Source organism: Arvicola amphibius, chromosome 6 (genome assembly GCF_903992535.2).
Source record: "Arvicola amphibius chromosome 6, mArvAmp1.2, whole genome shotgun sequence".
Classification (NCBI taxonomy): Eukaryota; Metazoa; Chordata; class Mammalia; order Rodentia; family Cricetidae; genus Arvicola; species Arvicola amphibius.
Genome location: NC_052052.2, coordinates 23,224,779 through 23,240,448, shown reverse-complemented (window position 1 = coordinate 23,240,448; position 15,670 = coordinate 23,224,779). Strand labels below are relative to the sequence as shown.

General features: G+C 49.0%; 2 protein-coding genes across 10 annotated transcripts in view; one reads left to right on the top strand and one right to left on the bottom strand.

Moving 5' to 3' along the window:
- Positions 1-973: 973 nt before the first annotated feature.
- Positions 974-7,862, top strand: Fndc5 (fibronectin type III domain containing 5). The gene is made up of 6 exons (XM_042055288.1): positions 974-1,061; positions 2,531-2,646; positions 3,241-3,439; positions 3,723-3,812; positions 5,987-6,120; positions 7,455-7,862. Exons 1-6 carry the CDS (start codon positions 974-976, stop codon positions 7,860-7,862), a joined length of 1,035 nt encoding a protein of 344 aa, XP_041911222.1.
- Positions 7,863-12,045: 4,183 nt separating this feature from the next.
- LOC119817718 (S100P binding protein) overlaps positions 12,046-15,670 on the bottom strand; it is a 36,949-nt gene continuing 33,324 nt past the window's right edge. For 8 of the 9 annotated variants that reach the window (XM_038335103.1, XM_038335100.1, XM_038335099.1 and 5 more), the window contains one exon: positions 12,046-15,062. In XM_038335103.1, coding sequence (XP_038191031.1) covers positions 14,921-15,062 — 142 coding nt within the window. In that variant the 3' untranslated portion in view covers positions 12,046-14,920. The remainder of the gene's footprint in view (positions 15,063-15,670) is intronic. The other variant, XR_005285934.1, reaches the window with a different exon arrangement.

The window sequence follows — 15,670 nt, the reverse complement described above, 5'->3', positions numbered from 1 at the left end:
CGCCCCACGTTTCTTGAAGAAACACAGTTCCAGATTGTTCTTTTAATAATCTAGAATGTGAGCAGCTTTATAGAGAGATTTTAAACGCTGGGGTGTTGAAGTCTCTCTGGGTAGGGGGGATCTGTTGAGTCAAGCCCAATTTTGGAACTCAGACAGAGCACCCTGGGTTCGAATCACGACTGTGGAGGGTCCTTGCACAAAACAACTATCCAAACTGCAGTGTCCGTCTACATGAAATGCCCACAGCGGAGTGGACCTTAAGGGGCTGCAGTGAGAACGAAGTCCCATACCCAAGAAGGTCCACAGAGTGCCTGCGTCTAGCAGATGTTCACAGTGCTTGCGAGGGAGTTAAAAACAGGCAAAGAAAAAGAAAAGACTGGCCTTGGGTCTCAGCTAGACCTCCAGAAAGTCAAAGGAGACCCTCCTCAGCCCCAAAGGACACACGGAGCCCCTCCCCAGAGTATCCTGTCCGTACCCTACTTACACCCCCGCAGGGTGTGTGTGTGTGTTGTTGTTGTGTGTGTGCCTGGGGTGTGGGCTGGAGTGAGAGGTGGGGCACAGATGGGCATCTCCCAAACACTAGTCCTCCCTCTCTCCCCTGGGGAAGGGCCGGGCCGGGTCAAGACTGTGGCTGGGACTGGCAGTGGAGCGGTGCTGCGGCTCCTGCACTGGCCAGAGAGCGGGAGCCGCGGATCCCCGAAGCCCCTGGCTTTCCGGGAGGGTCCAGAATCGGGATCCGGGACAGGAGTGGGGGCGCCCTCGGTCCTCACCCCGCCCCCGCCCTCTCCCCGCAGCGGGGGCGCCCCGCCCCCCGGGCGCCCGACGTGGACGCGGCCGCCGCCGCCGCCGCCGCGCGGGAGTCGCTGTCCGCGGAACCGATATGCAGGCGGCGCGGGCCGGCGCGGGGCGGCCGGGCCGGGAGGGCCGTGGGCTGGAGTGCGAGCGGGAGCGGCCGCCGGGCGCAGGAGTCGCCATGCCCCTCGGGCCACCGTGCGCCTGGCCGCCCCGCGCCGCGCTCCGCCTGTGGCTGGGCTGCGTCTGCTTCGCGCTGGTGCAGGCGGGTAAGGGGGCCCGGGGCGGGGGACGGGCGGAGGGGGTGCAGCCTCCCCCTCCTACGCTGCCACCGGGGAGTTCTCGGTTCCCTTTCCGCTCCCTGAGGACCTTCTGTGTCACCTGCTCCCTACTCTCCTAGCCCGACCTCAGCGCCTCCGAACCTTCTTGACCCCTAGACCCGTCGTCCTTCAGCCGCTTAACCTCTTGCCTGAGATTTTAGGATCTTGATCCCTTCAGGCCATCCCCTAACCCTGGGTCTTTGCCTCAGTCACCTTTTCTGGCCCTGGGAGCAGCCGAGGACACCAGTGCCCCACCTTGGGCCTCCCTCTGTATCCCTAAAGACCTTTCTCAGAGACCCACAGGCAGACCTGCACAGATGCACCTCTCTGTGCAGCAGCGACCATGAAGACAAGAACTGGAACCTGAGGTTGCAGGGTGTGTGGGGGGGCCTAAGCCCACCCTATGGGGCCCTGCCTCCTCAGATCTGTCCCTCCTGGCTGCTGCTGCTGCCCTCCCCCCATCTCTTTCCTTGCCCAGCTTCTGTGTCCGTGTCTGTCTCTAATGCTCCACTTGTCGGCTCTCTAGATCTGTGACCGCAGCCACCTGTCTGTGTCCTTCTGTCCCTGTCCATCTGCATGTCTGGCATAATCCCGGGGCCTTGAGTCCACTCATCTCTGGGGTATGGGTTACTGCTCAGGCCCAGGGCTTCTAATCACAACACCTGCCCTCTTGAGAGACACAGCCCCGTGTGACTCTCCTCTCCCGGAAGGTCCTTGCTGTCCTGCTCCCCCATTGCTTTCCCACTTACTCTCTGAAATGTCCCCCATTCTCCTTCTTCCTTCACCCAGAAGGCTTTGCCCTATCTTGGTGTCTCTCCACCGAGGGGCCCTGTTCTGAATGCCTCTCTCTAACTTCCTCCATCCCCGACACTTGAGGCCCCACAGAATATGGAGAAGGTTCACACAGACCCTTTCCCTTATGAGCGCTCTGCCCAGCTCACCACAATTCTGGGTTGCCCCTCACTACCATGCCAGGGCTCAGCCCTTCCTGGCTCTTCATCTCGGGGTCTGTCTCCTTCCCTCAAGGTCACTCAGTTGACCGCGTGGGGCTATAGAAAGGGCCGTGAACTAGGAGTCCTTGTGACCGCTTTCCATCTGATTAATCGCTTCTACAACTCCGCTCAGCTATCCCCCACCTCCATACCTAACCAGCCATCCACTAGACCTCACCCTGGCTGAGGCCTAGGCTCATCCGTTTTACCTAAGGACCCTTGGTTTGGCCAGTCTGTAGCAAGCAGGAACTTCCCTACCAGTCACAAGGAGCCTGGAGCCTCTCAACCATCCAAGGCCCAGCTGAAGCCTTGGATTCTCTTCTCCCTCTCCACATAGCCTCCCCCATCTTCCCCCTTTCTCATTTCTGGAGACACTGGGCCTCAGAGCCGGGCATGCTCAGGCTCAGGTGTCTCCCTGCCCTACAGACAGCCCCTCGGCCCCAGTGAATGTCACCGTCAGGCACCTCAAGGCCAACTCTGCAGTGGTCAGCTGGGATGTCCTGGAGGATGAGGTTGTCATCGGGTTTGCCATTTCTCAGCAGGTAACTCTTGAGGGTGCTTGGGAGGAGAGGGCATATCAAGACGGTGACAGAAAACTGGAAGCAAACAATGTTGCATGCTTGTAATCCCAGAACTCAGGAGGCACAGCAGAAGGATTGCAAGTTCAAGGCCAGCCAGGCAAACACAGCAAGACCCTGTCTTAAAAAAAAAAAAAACTGAAAAGAAAAAGAAAAAAGAGGATAATATCTGTCTGTCTGGGATGGAGGGTGGTGGCAGAGAAACAGAAAAGGAAAAGAAACACAGGACAAGAGATATAAGTGACAAGTTGTACATTTGGCTTAGAATTGTGGCCACAGAAGGTCCACAGTCAGTGGAGAAGGTTGGGAATGGAAGTTCAGAGCATGGGTCTGACCTCAGATGCACGGGAGTTTGGGACACACTGGCATTCTCAGTCGTTGTGTGGCCTTGGGCACCATCCTGACCTCTCTGAGCCCGTTTTCTTAGCTGTACCGTGGAGATAATGGCACCAAGGATGGGATGGTGGTGATGTACATGAAAAATAACTTTTCACTGTGGAAGTGGGCAGCGTAGGGTTGGTGCCGGCACACTGACATACCAAGCCCTCCCCCTTTCAGAAGAAGGATGTGCGGATGCTCCGCTTCATCCAGGAGGTGAACACCACCACCCGGTCGTGTGCTCTCTGGGATCTGGAGGAGGACACAGAATACATCGTGCACGTGCAGGCCATCTCCATCCAGGGCCAGAGCCCAGCTAGTGAGCCTCTGCTCTTCAAGACCCCACGTGAGGCTGAGAAGATGGTCTCCAAGAATAAAGGCAAGCCTGGGCATGCTAGAGTCCCAGGGTGGGGGCAGTTCGGCGAGGGTGGTTGGGCAGAGCAGGGAGGTTTGCTTTGGTCCCCCAGGAGGAGACTGGTGTGTAAACGTCCTCCTTTGGATTTAGTCCAAACGCTGCCACCCCAAGCAGCCTTCACGATGTTCCTGGAACTCTTCTTGTTGGGTGTCTTGGCATCGATAGAGGCACTTCTTCTTGTGGGCTTGGCCCTGGAGGAATGACTGGGGAGGGAGGGAGCCCAGGACTAGCTAATCTCTCCCCACAGATGAGGTGACCATGAAGGAGATGGGGAGGAACCAGCAGCTGCGAACAGGCGAGGTGCTGATCATCGTTGTGGTACTCTTCATGTGGGCAGGTGAGTCAGGCTGCCAGGTCCTTCTTCACTGACCCTTGAGAAACTGAGGGCCCCAACCCACCATCACCAAGGGTAGGGGGCTTGCAGATGTCTAGGAGGGGGTGAAATTGCTAAGTCCTCCCTGAGGTGGCTCTGAGAGATAAATTTGACCCCTCCTCTAGTCCCCTCCACCCAAAACACAGCATGGTATTACTGTCTTGTATGCTGTGGACACACTTGCTTTCTTCCCCCACAGAAGTGGTTCAGCCTCCTAGGCTGGTACAGTGAGTGTACCATAGTCACAGCTCCCTCCTCTTCTGGGATGCTGGGCATCTGCGGTCATCAAGCTTGGGAAGCTCAGCGAGGAAGGCACTGCCTGACCTCAGACTTGGAGCACTCTCTTCAACTACCTATTCTTCTAGATGCGGCTGCACTGCAACCACACAATCCCCCATCTGCCCATAGGGATGGCCTTCCAGCCTTTGTGGGCCCACAGCACGTTGCCCCTCTTTAGTCTTTGTGTAATTTGGGTGGGCAACTCTCTTTTCTTTCTAGTCTCTGAGCTCCCTGAGGATAAAGTCCACATCATTCATCCTTATATGCAATACAACCAACCGCTCCATTCTAGACTCCACTCCGGAGGAGCCTTGTGCTTGCAAGGAACTTGGGCTGCGACAAGATTGGGCTTAACTATAATTGAATATAATGAGTGCTATAGTTGTTCTAGTGTGGAGAAGGGCTGGAGAGATGGCTCAGAGGTTAAGAGCACTAGATACTGATCTTCCAGAGGACCCCAGGTTAGTACCCAGCATCCATATCAGGTGACTCACAACCACCAGAAACTTGAGTCCCAGGGGATCCAACACTTCTGCCTCTGTGGGCACCTGTACCCACATGCACACACACAAAATTAAAAATAAAAAAACCCAATAAACTTTAAAATAGCACTAATATGAGAAAGGGAGATGAGGTCAATTCTGGAGCTAGAAGTAGAAAATTTTTAAAAATTTAAATTAAAACAAAACAAAATCCATAGGGGCTGGAGGTGTGGCTCAGCGGTAGAGTGCTTGCCCATCATCTCTGAGGTCTCAGATTCAATCTCCAACACTGAAGACAGGACAAAAGACCTGGAGCAGAGGCAGCATGGGAACTGAGCTCTGAAGGCTGAACAGCAGCTAACCAGGCAGCCAACAGAGGAAGGTTGTTCGCGATATGAGCTTCGAGAAACATCAAATTAAGCTCACAGACTGACTGAGGGTAGCTGTGGCCTGTGACAGAGCGTGAAGTGTCGGGAACAAAGGGTAGAGAGCCTGAGGACTGGACTCTTTTGAGAGATTTGAACACCATTCTCAAGCCTGATTATCATGGTGGCTGAGGACAGACTGTTGAAGAAGCATTTGGGGGTGGGGGAAAATGTTTCTCATTCCCACAAAAAAGCAGGTACTCAAGAAAAGGCAGGAAGAGGAGGACTAGACAAAAGAGGAGGTTTGATTATGGTACATTATTAGGCTTGGCACAGACAGTGTTTACATAATCACAAGGCTATAAACAGAAAATTAACCCAAACTTGTGGTGGAAGTCTATTAGGATGTTGGAGAGGGAAGTTGTTGGGCTTCATCTACTATGATGGGAAGTTGAGGGCGATTTCAGATGGACCAGGAACACTATAGAGGCAGAATGGGGAACATTTCTCGAACGGGAGTTAGCAGTGTGAGTACTATCCGCGTTACTAGGTTACTAGTCAGCCAACGGCTCTGTGCATCACCTCCCTGTCACCCCATGGTGTGACCTTGAGAGTTACTGACACCTCTCACCAGTGTGCTCCCTTGTGCCCTGGGACTAATAATAATAGGTTGGAGTTATAAGGATCAAGTGAGATTGAATACGTCAGTTCACAGCACAGGGCCTGGAATAGGCTCAGCAAATGCTGTTGGCGTTCCTGTGGTGGCCGTCATAGGCTTAAAGAAAGGGTAACGGGGAGACTTATGATCAGATCTGTGCTGTGGGAGGGCCAGCCCAGCGGCGGAGAAAAGGATGGTTCATGCCCGGGTAGATGGGGAAAGGTGCCAGAGGCTGGAGGGAGGCTGCAGCAGCGCAGAGGCCATCTGGAGATGGCAGCAAGCCCTGAAGGGGAAAAGGCAGGCAAGGTAAGAATTCAGTGCCGGGCCTCTGACTGCTCCTGCTTGTCTTCCTAGGTGTTATAGCCCTCTTCTGCCGCCAGTATGACATCATCAAGGACAATGAGCCCAATAACAACAAGGAGAAAACCAAGAGTGCATCAGAAACCAGCACACCAGAGCACCAGGGCGGGGGTCTCCTCCGCAGCAAGGTTAGGGTAATATCTGGGCTTGGTGGATGGCCCTGTGCCTTAAACATCTGTAGTCCCTGGACTGCAGAAGGGGTCAGCTCAGGGCCTGGCATGGCAGCAGCTGGGCAAAGCCAAGCTTGGCTGCCGCCTGTGTGACACCGGGGACACTGCAAATTGATTTTGGATCCTCGCCTTTTGCAGGGTGCCAAGGGCCAGCGGTGCTTTGTTTTGTTTTTTTATAAGATAGCCAGCGGGAACAGCAGAGTTCCTGGTTGATGCGGGAGGGACAGCAAGTGTAGGGGTGATGTGTCTGGGGTGGCGTTTTATGTCTGTCCCTTCATTTCCTCTTGTGTGAAAACAGATATGAAGCCTTTTAAGTGTGCGCTCTGAGCAGCTCAGGAGACAGTAGAGAATGTGAGAGGACCTCGCTGTTCTGACGATGACTGTCCAACAAACATCTGGCCCTCTCTGCGTCTCCTTCCCCGTCCATCTTCTCCCATCATCGGGCTTTACTGTCTTCTCTCTTGGCTTCTCTCTTTCTGATGTCTTGTCCTGAAGCCTCTCGTTAACCCTTAACTCCAGGAGCACCTCAACAACGCCAGTGGCCGAGGCTGCACCCAGAGACAGAGCTGTGGAATGTGAGAGAGCCAGCCCAAGGGAGGTCTTTGCTGTGGACAGACTGGGTGCCAGGGTTCTCAGCCCAGGACTCATGTCTTGGCCACTCAGCTTGACCAAAGGCTGTGTGTGAAAGGGCAGAGACGACTTCCAGGCAGGCAGGGCTATTCTTTTCTTCCCATGGGGACAAGAGCCTGGCATTTGGGCTACAGCCCTGCTGGTCCTTCCCTCCTCTGCCCAGTTTCCCATCTTGCAAGAAGTCTATTCAACCAGCTCTGGCCACTTCTCTTGTTTGTTACCTTCCCAGTTTCCAAAGAAGCCTTCAGTGAACATCATCAAAGTGTGGCTGGCCCCGTCTGCAGAGGAAGGCTTTCATTCTCTGCTGCTCCCTGCGTCCTTCCTGGGCGCAGGGTGAATGTTGACTAAAACGGTGGGGGCACAGCTAGCCACAGTTCCTTTTCCTCATCTTAGTCTGATGATGGAGGCTGAACTATAAACCCAAATTCTGCAAAAGCAAAAAAGCCAAACAACAACAACAAAGAAAAAGCCACAAAGCTAGAAGGCCTGGTCTGCACTCTGGAGAAGATACCACCATGCTGCATGAGACCCAGCCTCCCACCTCCCACTTCTTCTGGACTGGCTTCCTCTTTGAGATAATGCGCAAAGCTCTGGAAGAGAGCAAGCAAGTGCACCAGGGAAGCTGTGGAGCTGCCTGCTTCTCAGGGTCCTGACTCCATCAGGCCCTTTCTAGCCCAGTCAGAAAGGACATCTGTGGTGTGAGGCACACCTTTGCAGTGCGTGTGATGTTATTGTTTTGCGGCTTGGAAAACAGAGGGCTGCACTCCAGAGGGCAGAGGCTTCTGCAGAGGCCGGGGCTGATCGCTGGTGTCTCCAGTCTTTGCAGTGAGATCAGGATGGATTCTGGGAAGACCTGGAAGATAGCGTCTCGGCACCGCAGCAGCGTCAGCGTGGATAACCGGAGGGGCACACCTATGGCCTACACCCTGGGGCTGCTGAGCGACCTGCTGGAATGCCATTCACCAGACAGGAGCAGCTTTGCTGTCACTGCTGGCCTCTGGGTCTTTGGATCTTGCCATCTCATTCAGGGTCCTCTGAGAGTTATCCAGGGTTCCCATGTCCTTCCCTAGAGCTTGAAGTGTGAAGTGACAGCTAGTTCTCCCTGTTCTCTATTTCTTTTTCCTCTCCTCTGCCCCTTTCTTTTCTTTCTTTATTATTATTATTATTATTTTTTAAAAAGGTGCTTGATGAGGCAAGCGGACTTCTCTGGGATATGCACCATGGCTGCCAAACGCCTGCCTGGGAAAAGTGGACTCTACAGCTTCCACTGGTGGCTAAGGTCGTGTGAGAGGCTGTTTCTAGCACATAGCAGGTGCTTGGTCATTATTTGTTGTACTGAATGATGCACACTGGTGCCCAAGTCAGAGAGCTGAAAGCCATCACCCAGTGACTGCCCCTTCATTCGGGTCTATAACAGCTCTCAGGACTGGGTCAGCCACCACTCTGCTTGCTCCAAGTGTGGCAGCACAGGAGAGACAGAGAAGGGCAGATGTCAGCAAAACAAAGGGCTTCCTCCTGGGAGGGCATGAGGTTCCACTCATTGTCTTGTGACTTCCATCCCTGCTGAATGGGGCTGCAAGGCCAAGGCTCCTTAAGAAAGGTCCGTACCTCGATCCAGTTAGAGCAATAACCACTTTTTAAATGTAAAATAAAGACAAATGAAAAGACACACCCTTGTCCTCTGGTAAATGCCCAAACGTTGCCCTCTTTTTCTGGCAATTGGCAGCAAGTCAGGGTGTGTGGAGGAGGGAGTCAGTTCTCTTCCATTTTGGCCTGCAGCTTCTTAGGGACATGCCTGCCAGCCAAGCTGGAGTTGGAAGGGAATTCTCGAACAGATGGGGGTGCACGTGCAGGAGAAGAAAATAGATGCTCCACCATCCTCTTTCTGAGGCTCCTCTCTGAGCTCGGCTTGGGCTGCCTCACCACATAGGTATGCAGGCGCCTGCTCAGTTTCTTACAACAAAGGGTTTTCCTCTCCGGAGAGTGCTGTGTGCTTATTCCTGCCAGAGGACTGTGTGTGGTTCTTAGCTGGGGTGGGTAAGGAAGGAGGAGAGAATTGCAAAGACTGCTTTCTGCAGAAATATTCAGTGCTCACTCCGTGCTCTTCTGGGCTGTTAAAGGAACATCATTAAGATCCCAATGGCAGGCTGAAAGGCAGGCAGAGTAATGATGCCATTAGCCAATGAGTGAACTAGGAAATGGGGCACCTCGAACATTCCTGTCCAGAGCCAGGGGAGACAACGTCAGATGTGCAGTGTTTAGAGCAGGCTGCTCAGGTCCCAAGAGCGGAGGGAGAGGAAGGCCTCAGAAGCCTTTGAAGAGACAGCGCTCTAAGCCAAACCTCAGAGGGGAGCCGCCTAGGCTCTCTGCTCACATACTTCCAACTGAGAAGCATAAGTAGAGGTAGTTAGCGGGGTTTGGAGAGCCCTGTTAGGTGGGGGTGGGGAGCAAGGTTCCCTGTTCATCCGTGCCTGTGGGTACACCATAGGAAATAGAGTAAACTGCTCCTTTAGCTTAAAGGCCTGTCCTCTTCCTCCTAAAATGAGAATGGCTCTCTTCTGGAATCAATTGCTATTTGCAGTAAACGCCACAGCTATTATTTGAGAAGCGCTTCCTCTCTTCCTCTCAGGTGACTCCAAAGATTCCTTGCAATTCAGGAAAGCTCTGAGACCAGGACCATAGCAGGCAGGAGCCCCTGACCCTGGGCAGTCACTTCTCTGAGGGTGGAGGGCTTCCTTTCTACCAATCCCACATTCAGAGAGGGCTTCCAGAGCCCACCCACCCAGGATAATGACTAAAGGCTGTCCTAGAAACACAGTGGAGGCCAAGAAGCTAAGGGGAGAAGGCTAGGCTGCTGGGTATTTGGAGCAGGGACCTTTCTTCTGTCTTCTAACCCCTAGCTTTTCAGTACAGAGTCCTCTAAAGTCTAACCCAGCCCTTTACAGACATACAGAACATTTCACCAGGCCATCTACGACAGGCTTTCAGACTTCTTTATTTTTACTTACTGAATTTTGTTTTTAAGAAGTAGTCTCCAAAATACTAACAAACAAACAAGAACAAAAACAAAAGAAAGAGGTAACCTCCAGGGGGCTGGAGATGGCTCAGCGTGTTAAGAATACTGTTCTTCCAGAGGATCTGGGTTCAATTCCCAGCACCCACATGGCAGCTTGCAACTATCTGTAACTCCAGTTCCAGGGTATCTGATACCTTCACCCAATGCACATAAAATAAAGTTAAATAAGTTTTTTTTAAAAAAAGTAGCCTCCAGGAGCAAATTGCTTCTATAAACAGGGCACTCTGGCTGCCCTGGATCAGTCCACAGATGAAAAAAAAATCAAATCTCAAAATACAGCCTGAAGCTAAGTTAAAGAGATCTCTGTGTACATATAGTAGCCTGGTGACACATTTCAGGATTGTCACTTAGGTTACTTTTAAAGGTTGCCTCAAAGATCATATTCCTCCTGTTTCTGACTGGGTCTGGGCAAGGCCAGATTTTCCATCTACACATTCCGGCTGTTACGGGGGAATAAATGGATTGGAATGACAGGCAGGTGCTCGTTCATTAAGGAATTCCAACACTGACCAGCTGACTCTTTCTGACAAATGGACACATTTACTCGACAGGTGCCTCAGCATTCACGCATTCACACACACACACACACACACACACCCCAAACCCTGTGACTGTTTGGGGAATAACCATTTTCTCCTAGAAAACAGGACCTTGGTTTCTCATCCCATACAAGCGCAAGATGGCCTTCTTAGAGCATGAGCTCGCTCCCCATAGAGAAGGCTCGTTTTCTTCCTTTCTACCCACTTCTCTGTAACAAGATGAATGGAAGGTTTGAGACACCATCATTTCAGAAAATTCATCCTGCTTTCTGAAACTTTCGGTGCCTAGGGTAGAAACTGATAACAGGAAATAATTACCAGAAGGCGCTCTACACTTGACAGTAATAGTGCATATACACAAGTCAAGAATACTACACACTGAGATAAGGGTATCAAATAGCTAAATGCTTATCACATTTCTGTGCAGTCTTTTGCCTTGAGTAAGACTGGTTTTGTCTAAAATACACACACACACACACACACAGACAAATTTTAGATAGAACTTGGCACAGCAGCACTTGCCTGTAATATCCTTCTTTTCAGGAGATGGAGGCAGAACTTCAAGTTTGAGGCCAGTGTGGTTTCCTAATGAGATTCTGTCTCAAAAACACCCCCAATGGGTTGGGAGAGATGGCTGAGTGGTAAAGAGCACTGGATGTTCTTCCAGAGGACCTGTGTTCAATTCCCAGTACCCACATGGTGGCTCACAACTGTCTGTTCAGGGATCTGACACCCTCACACAGACAGACATACATGCAGGCAAAACACCAATGCACATAAATAAAAATAAATCCTTAAAAAATGTTAAAAAAAAAAAAAACCAAAAATGTAAAGAACAGCAGGTTAAGGAGCCTGTCCAAGTATGTTTCTCCTTTCCTAAAAGAAGCAGAATTTTAAGAGCACTAGCTAATGTAGATGACAATCTATCATTGTTGCTCTTGTGTCCTTGCTCCTAGGGGTAAATGGAGGAAGCCCACATTCATAAACGGAATCTAAAGAATGCTGTCTCTCCATTATCTACCCACATCTGTCCAATCTTCATGCTAGATTCTTGAGCAACAATTTCTGGAGAAGTTGGGCTAAGAACAACCACCAATTTCAAATGACTGAGTCTGGTTTCTCCTATCTTCAAAGGGAGAATGCCCTGGAATAGCATGGCTTCCTCCTCAGTCAGTGCTAAGCAGACACAGAGGCCAACCAGGGAGTCATGGGAAGGAATGCAAGGAACCGCATGCCCAATGGTGCTGCATGGTCTTCCCCTTCTGCAAAAACAGCAGCACAGTGGTATTTCAGGCTCTGCCAATGTCAAGCTCCTGACATGCACCATATGTAGCTGCAAATCCCAATCAATCTCAACATTTCTCAGCTGCCGGAACGCCTTCCTCAACACTGTAATTTACCCTCAAAAGAGTAGGGAGCAAGCACCTCCTTCTCAGAACCATGTTCTTCTACCAAGTACTGCCACCCTCCCATATCCTACTGAACGACCTACGCAGAGGAAGGCACAGAACCCTCCTCCAAAGCCCGAAACAGCAGACGGCCACAGTACATATGCCACTGACAAGAACTTTTATTTCTTTTTAATGACATTAAACACAACTGCTACAAGGGGAAAAACATGATAAAAAAAAAAAAAAAGAGGCACCAAACTTCAGTTTCATAATTGATCCCAACAACAAGACAAGTACAGAGGCCGTATCAGATGCCAAAATACTGGCTACTCAGACTCCTTACTTACAAGTGAACTATTTAAATAGCAAATTTTTACTTTGCTTTGTCAAGACCCCTGTGATAGGAATGTCATCATGGATGATAAAAGCTAGGTAGAGTTAAATGCACATAACCCTTATTCAAATTTAAAAATACAGCAAGAATTTAATCCGTAATACAAAACTTAGAGGCCAATACCAAATCTAATGTAAGAGATATGCAGAGATTAAAAGTCTGGACTCTGCCCATTACCATCTTTAAGGCCAACATGCCAGATAACGAGTTTTCTTTGGCTTTTTTTTTCGCCTTAAAGAATGCCATGTTAACCAGCAGAGAACAGCTCTCCTCCCCCAGTCCAACAGATTCAATTAGGCTGCTAACACTGTGGAAAAACAGAATTATCTGAGCTAGAGGAAATGTGATTGTCACATTTTTCTAGTTAACCTGTCACTCATCTGATTTGGCAAAGGCAATGCTCCCATTATACATTCAGTCTCTAACCCCACAGTCCCAGGAGAAGAACAGCATCTCGGATTTCTCCTAAGCAAATGCTGTATTTCACTCCCTGGCTATCTGTGGGGCTACTACTTCAGCTAGATTAAATTTTAACTTTGTTTTGGTTCCAAAGGTGGACTACTATTTGGCATATCTCATCCTATCAGGCTAATTTACAGCATCTTGGACAAGTAAACAATAATTATGCCAACTGAGAGGAGATTAGACTACTGCCTTTGAAGGGCTAGTCACAGGATCTAAACCAACAAGTAGAAAATCCTTGCTGGGGGGAAAAAAGTCAAAAGCTGGGCATGGTAGCACACATCTTTAGTCCCAGTACTTGAGGCAGAGACAGGAAGATCTCTGAGTTTGAGGTCAGCCTGGTCTACAGAGCGAGTTCTGGGACAGCCAGGACTCCACAGAGAAACTCTGTCTTGGGGTTTAAAAAAAAAAAAAGAAAATTCTTGCTGGACATAGTGATACACACCTGTAATCCCAGTACTTGAGAGGTCGGGCAAGAAGATTGGAAGTTTAAGATTATCTTGGCTAAATAGTACATTGATGAAGGCCAACCTAGGCTATATAAGAGACCCAGTCTCAAAAATAAAACAACCCCTCCCGACCGACACACATAAAAAGAATTAGTAAGAAAGAAAATCCTTGACTGGATAAAACCAACAAACACTTGGAAACATTTATCCAAACCCACTGAAGACTTGGGGAGGAAAAAAAAATCAAGATTTTTCTAAATCAAAGTCACTTTTCTAGCCAAATGGTGGTGGCACATGTCTTTAATCCCAGCACTTGGGAAGCAGAGGCAGGTGGATCTCTCTGAGTGATTGAGGTCAACCTGGTCTATAGAGTGAGTTCTAAGACAGCCAGGGCTGCACAGAGAAACCCTGTCTCAAACCTCCTTCCCCAAATCACTTTTCTAAAGTGGAGTAGAATATTTAGGATGGGCTATCCACATAAAAAAATGAGACTGATGAAAGAACCAGAGAGCAGCTGTACAACTCTTGAGTAACTTTCACAAAGGGAACAATAGCAGCATGACACCATACTGTAAAACTTCCCAAAATGATGTCTAGAGCTGCCCGTAAGACATCCACTAATACAGACATAAAGCCTTCAGCTTTGGTTAGAATACCAAACCGTACTCAAAAGCAGGCAGCGCTGTGATGCACGGGCTCACCCTAACTTCCCCAGATGCTCTTGAGGACTGATATGAAATGGAAAGAGTCGGACCAAATCCTAGCATCCAGAGTGTAAAGCTAGAGAGGGAGAGGGCCTCTCCAAAGGCTTCTCAGGAAGGAGGCCCCTGAATAACACCAACACATAAACTTGGGGTTCTGCTCATAAAACTGAAGATTCCCAGACATCTAGATGGCACTGGCCCATCAAGATTCTGGTAAAAGTTCTTCAGTAAGCAGAGGGTACTCTGAAAGGCGTCTCTACATCTAACAGGACATAAGAACACCTCCTGTAAAAATCCAGGAGCGGAGTGGTCACTGGAAGTGAGAGAGAAAAAAAAAATCCCTGAAGGGACAGAGAAACCAACTAGTCACAAGACTATGGAGTATTCAACAAGGGTTAGTCAGCTGTCTTTTGTCAGTTAAAATGTGTAAGGTTGACAAACACTGTGAGGAAGGTATAGTTAATAGAGAATGAAAAAAGCCAATAATTAAAAAACATAAAGGCGGCTACAGGTACAGAAAGGAGAGGATTTACATTTTTAACCTATCCTTTCAACAGGACTTTTCTCCTACTCCATCTTATTTTAAATGTCCTGAATTACCAACCTTAAAATACTGACAAGTACTCAAGAGACTCAAATTTAAAAAGAGAAGCTGTTAAAAGTGCTTTCTCCCCATTCACGAGTCATCAACAGTAACACTGGCTTGTGGCCTGCACAGCAACCCTCCTTACAGCAGACTGGAAGATGATTCCCTTGGGGTAGTGCACTGTGCTTAGAGCTGTATTTTACTTAAGACTGGATGCTCTGACTTAATGCAGGCCTCCAAAAGGGAGCTACCTTCATCTTAAATTAAAAAAAAAAAAAAAAGAAGGAAAGAAAAAAAAACCAAAAAAAACTACATTGCTGAGGTTGTAACATGTATAGACAGACACAAATCAGGAGGCTCCTCATTTAAAAAAAAAATTAAGACAGTAACGGGCATTTTCAAACATCTCCAAAAGGTGACAAATTCTTTAAATAGAAATCTTGTGAAGAATAAAACTCAAAATATACAAACAAAAATAGCAGAGGAAAATAAGATGCTACTCTGGACTGGACCCTGGGTAAGGACTGTCACTGTTGATGGGATGAAACATATGGACTGTATGAGAAGTCTGGGAGACGCTGGAAACGGTGGTGGCTCCGCTTGTTTCTGTCAACCCACTGACTCAGACTGTATCTTTGTAGAGGTTTCTGTCGGAACCGGGCATAATTTCTATTGAGAAGAGAATAAAAACAGGAAGGATTTTCAGTTGGAATGGTCATTTGTATACAAAACAGCTACTACAACTAATTTTTTTGTCTGTTTGTTTGATTTTGTTTTTCAAGACAGGGCTTCTCTGTGTAATAGTCCTGGAACTCACATTGTAGACTAGGCTAGCCTTAAAATAACTCACAGAGATCCTCTGTCTCCCAAGTGCTGGGACTAAAGGCATGCACTACCATGCCTGGCTGCATCACAACCATTTTTAAAGATATTTTTATTCCTAGAAATCAGTTTATATGTTGCTTTTTGTTTATTTGAGACAGGATCTCTCTACATGGCCTTAGCTTTCCTGGAACTCACTAATGTAGACCAGGCTAGCCTCAAATTCATAGTGATCTACCTGATTTTGCCTCCTGAGTGTTGAAAGTATTTGCCACCATGCAGGACTAATATTATATTTTGATGTTACAATTTTAGAAATTTATACTATTTTAATTATATGAAAGCCATCTCATAAATGCTATTTCTTTCCAACTCTCAAAGTCACCTCATTTCTAGAGGTATTGTTCTAAGGAAAACCAATGTGCAATGTTTAAGAGCCAGGAATGGTAGCATAT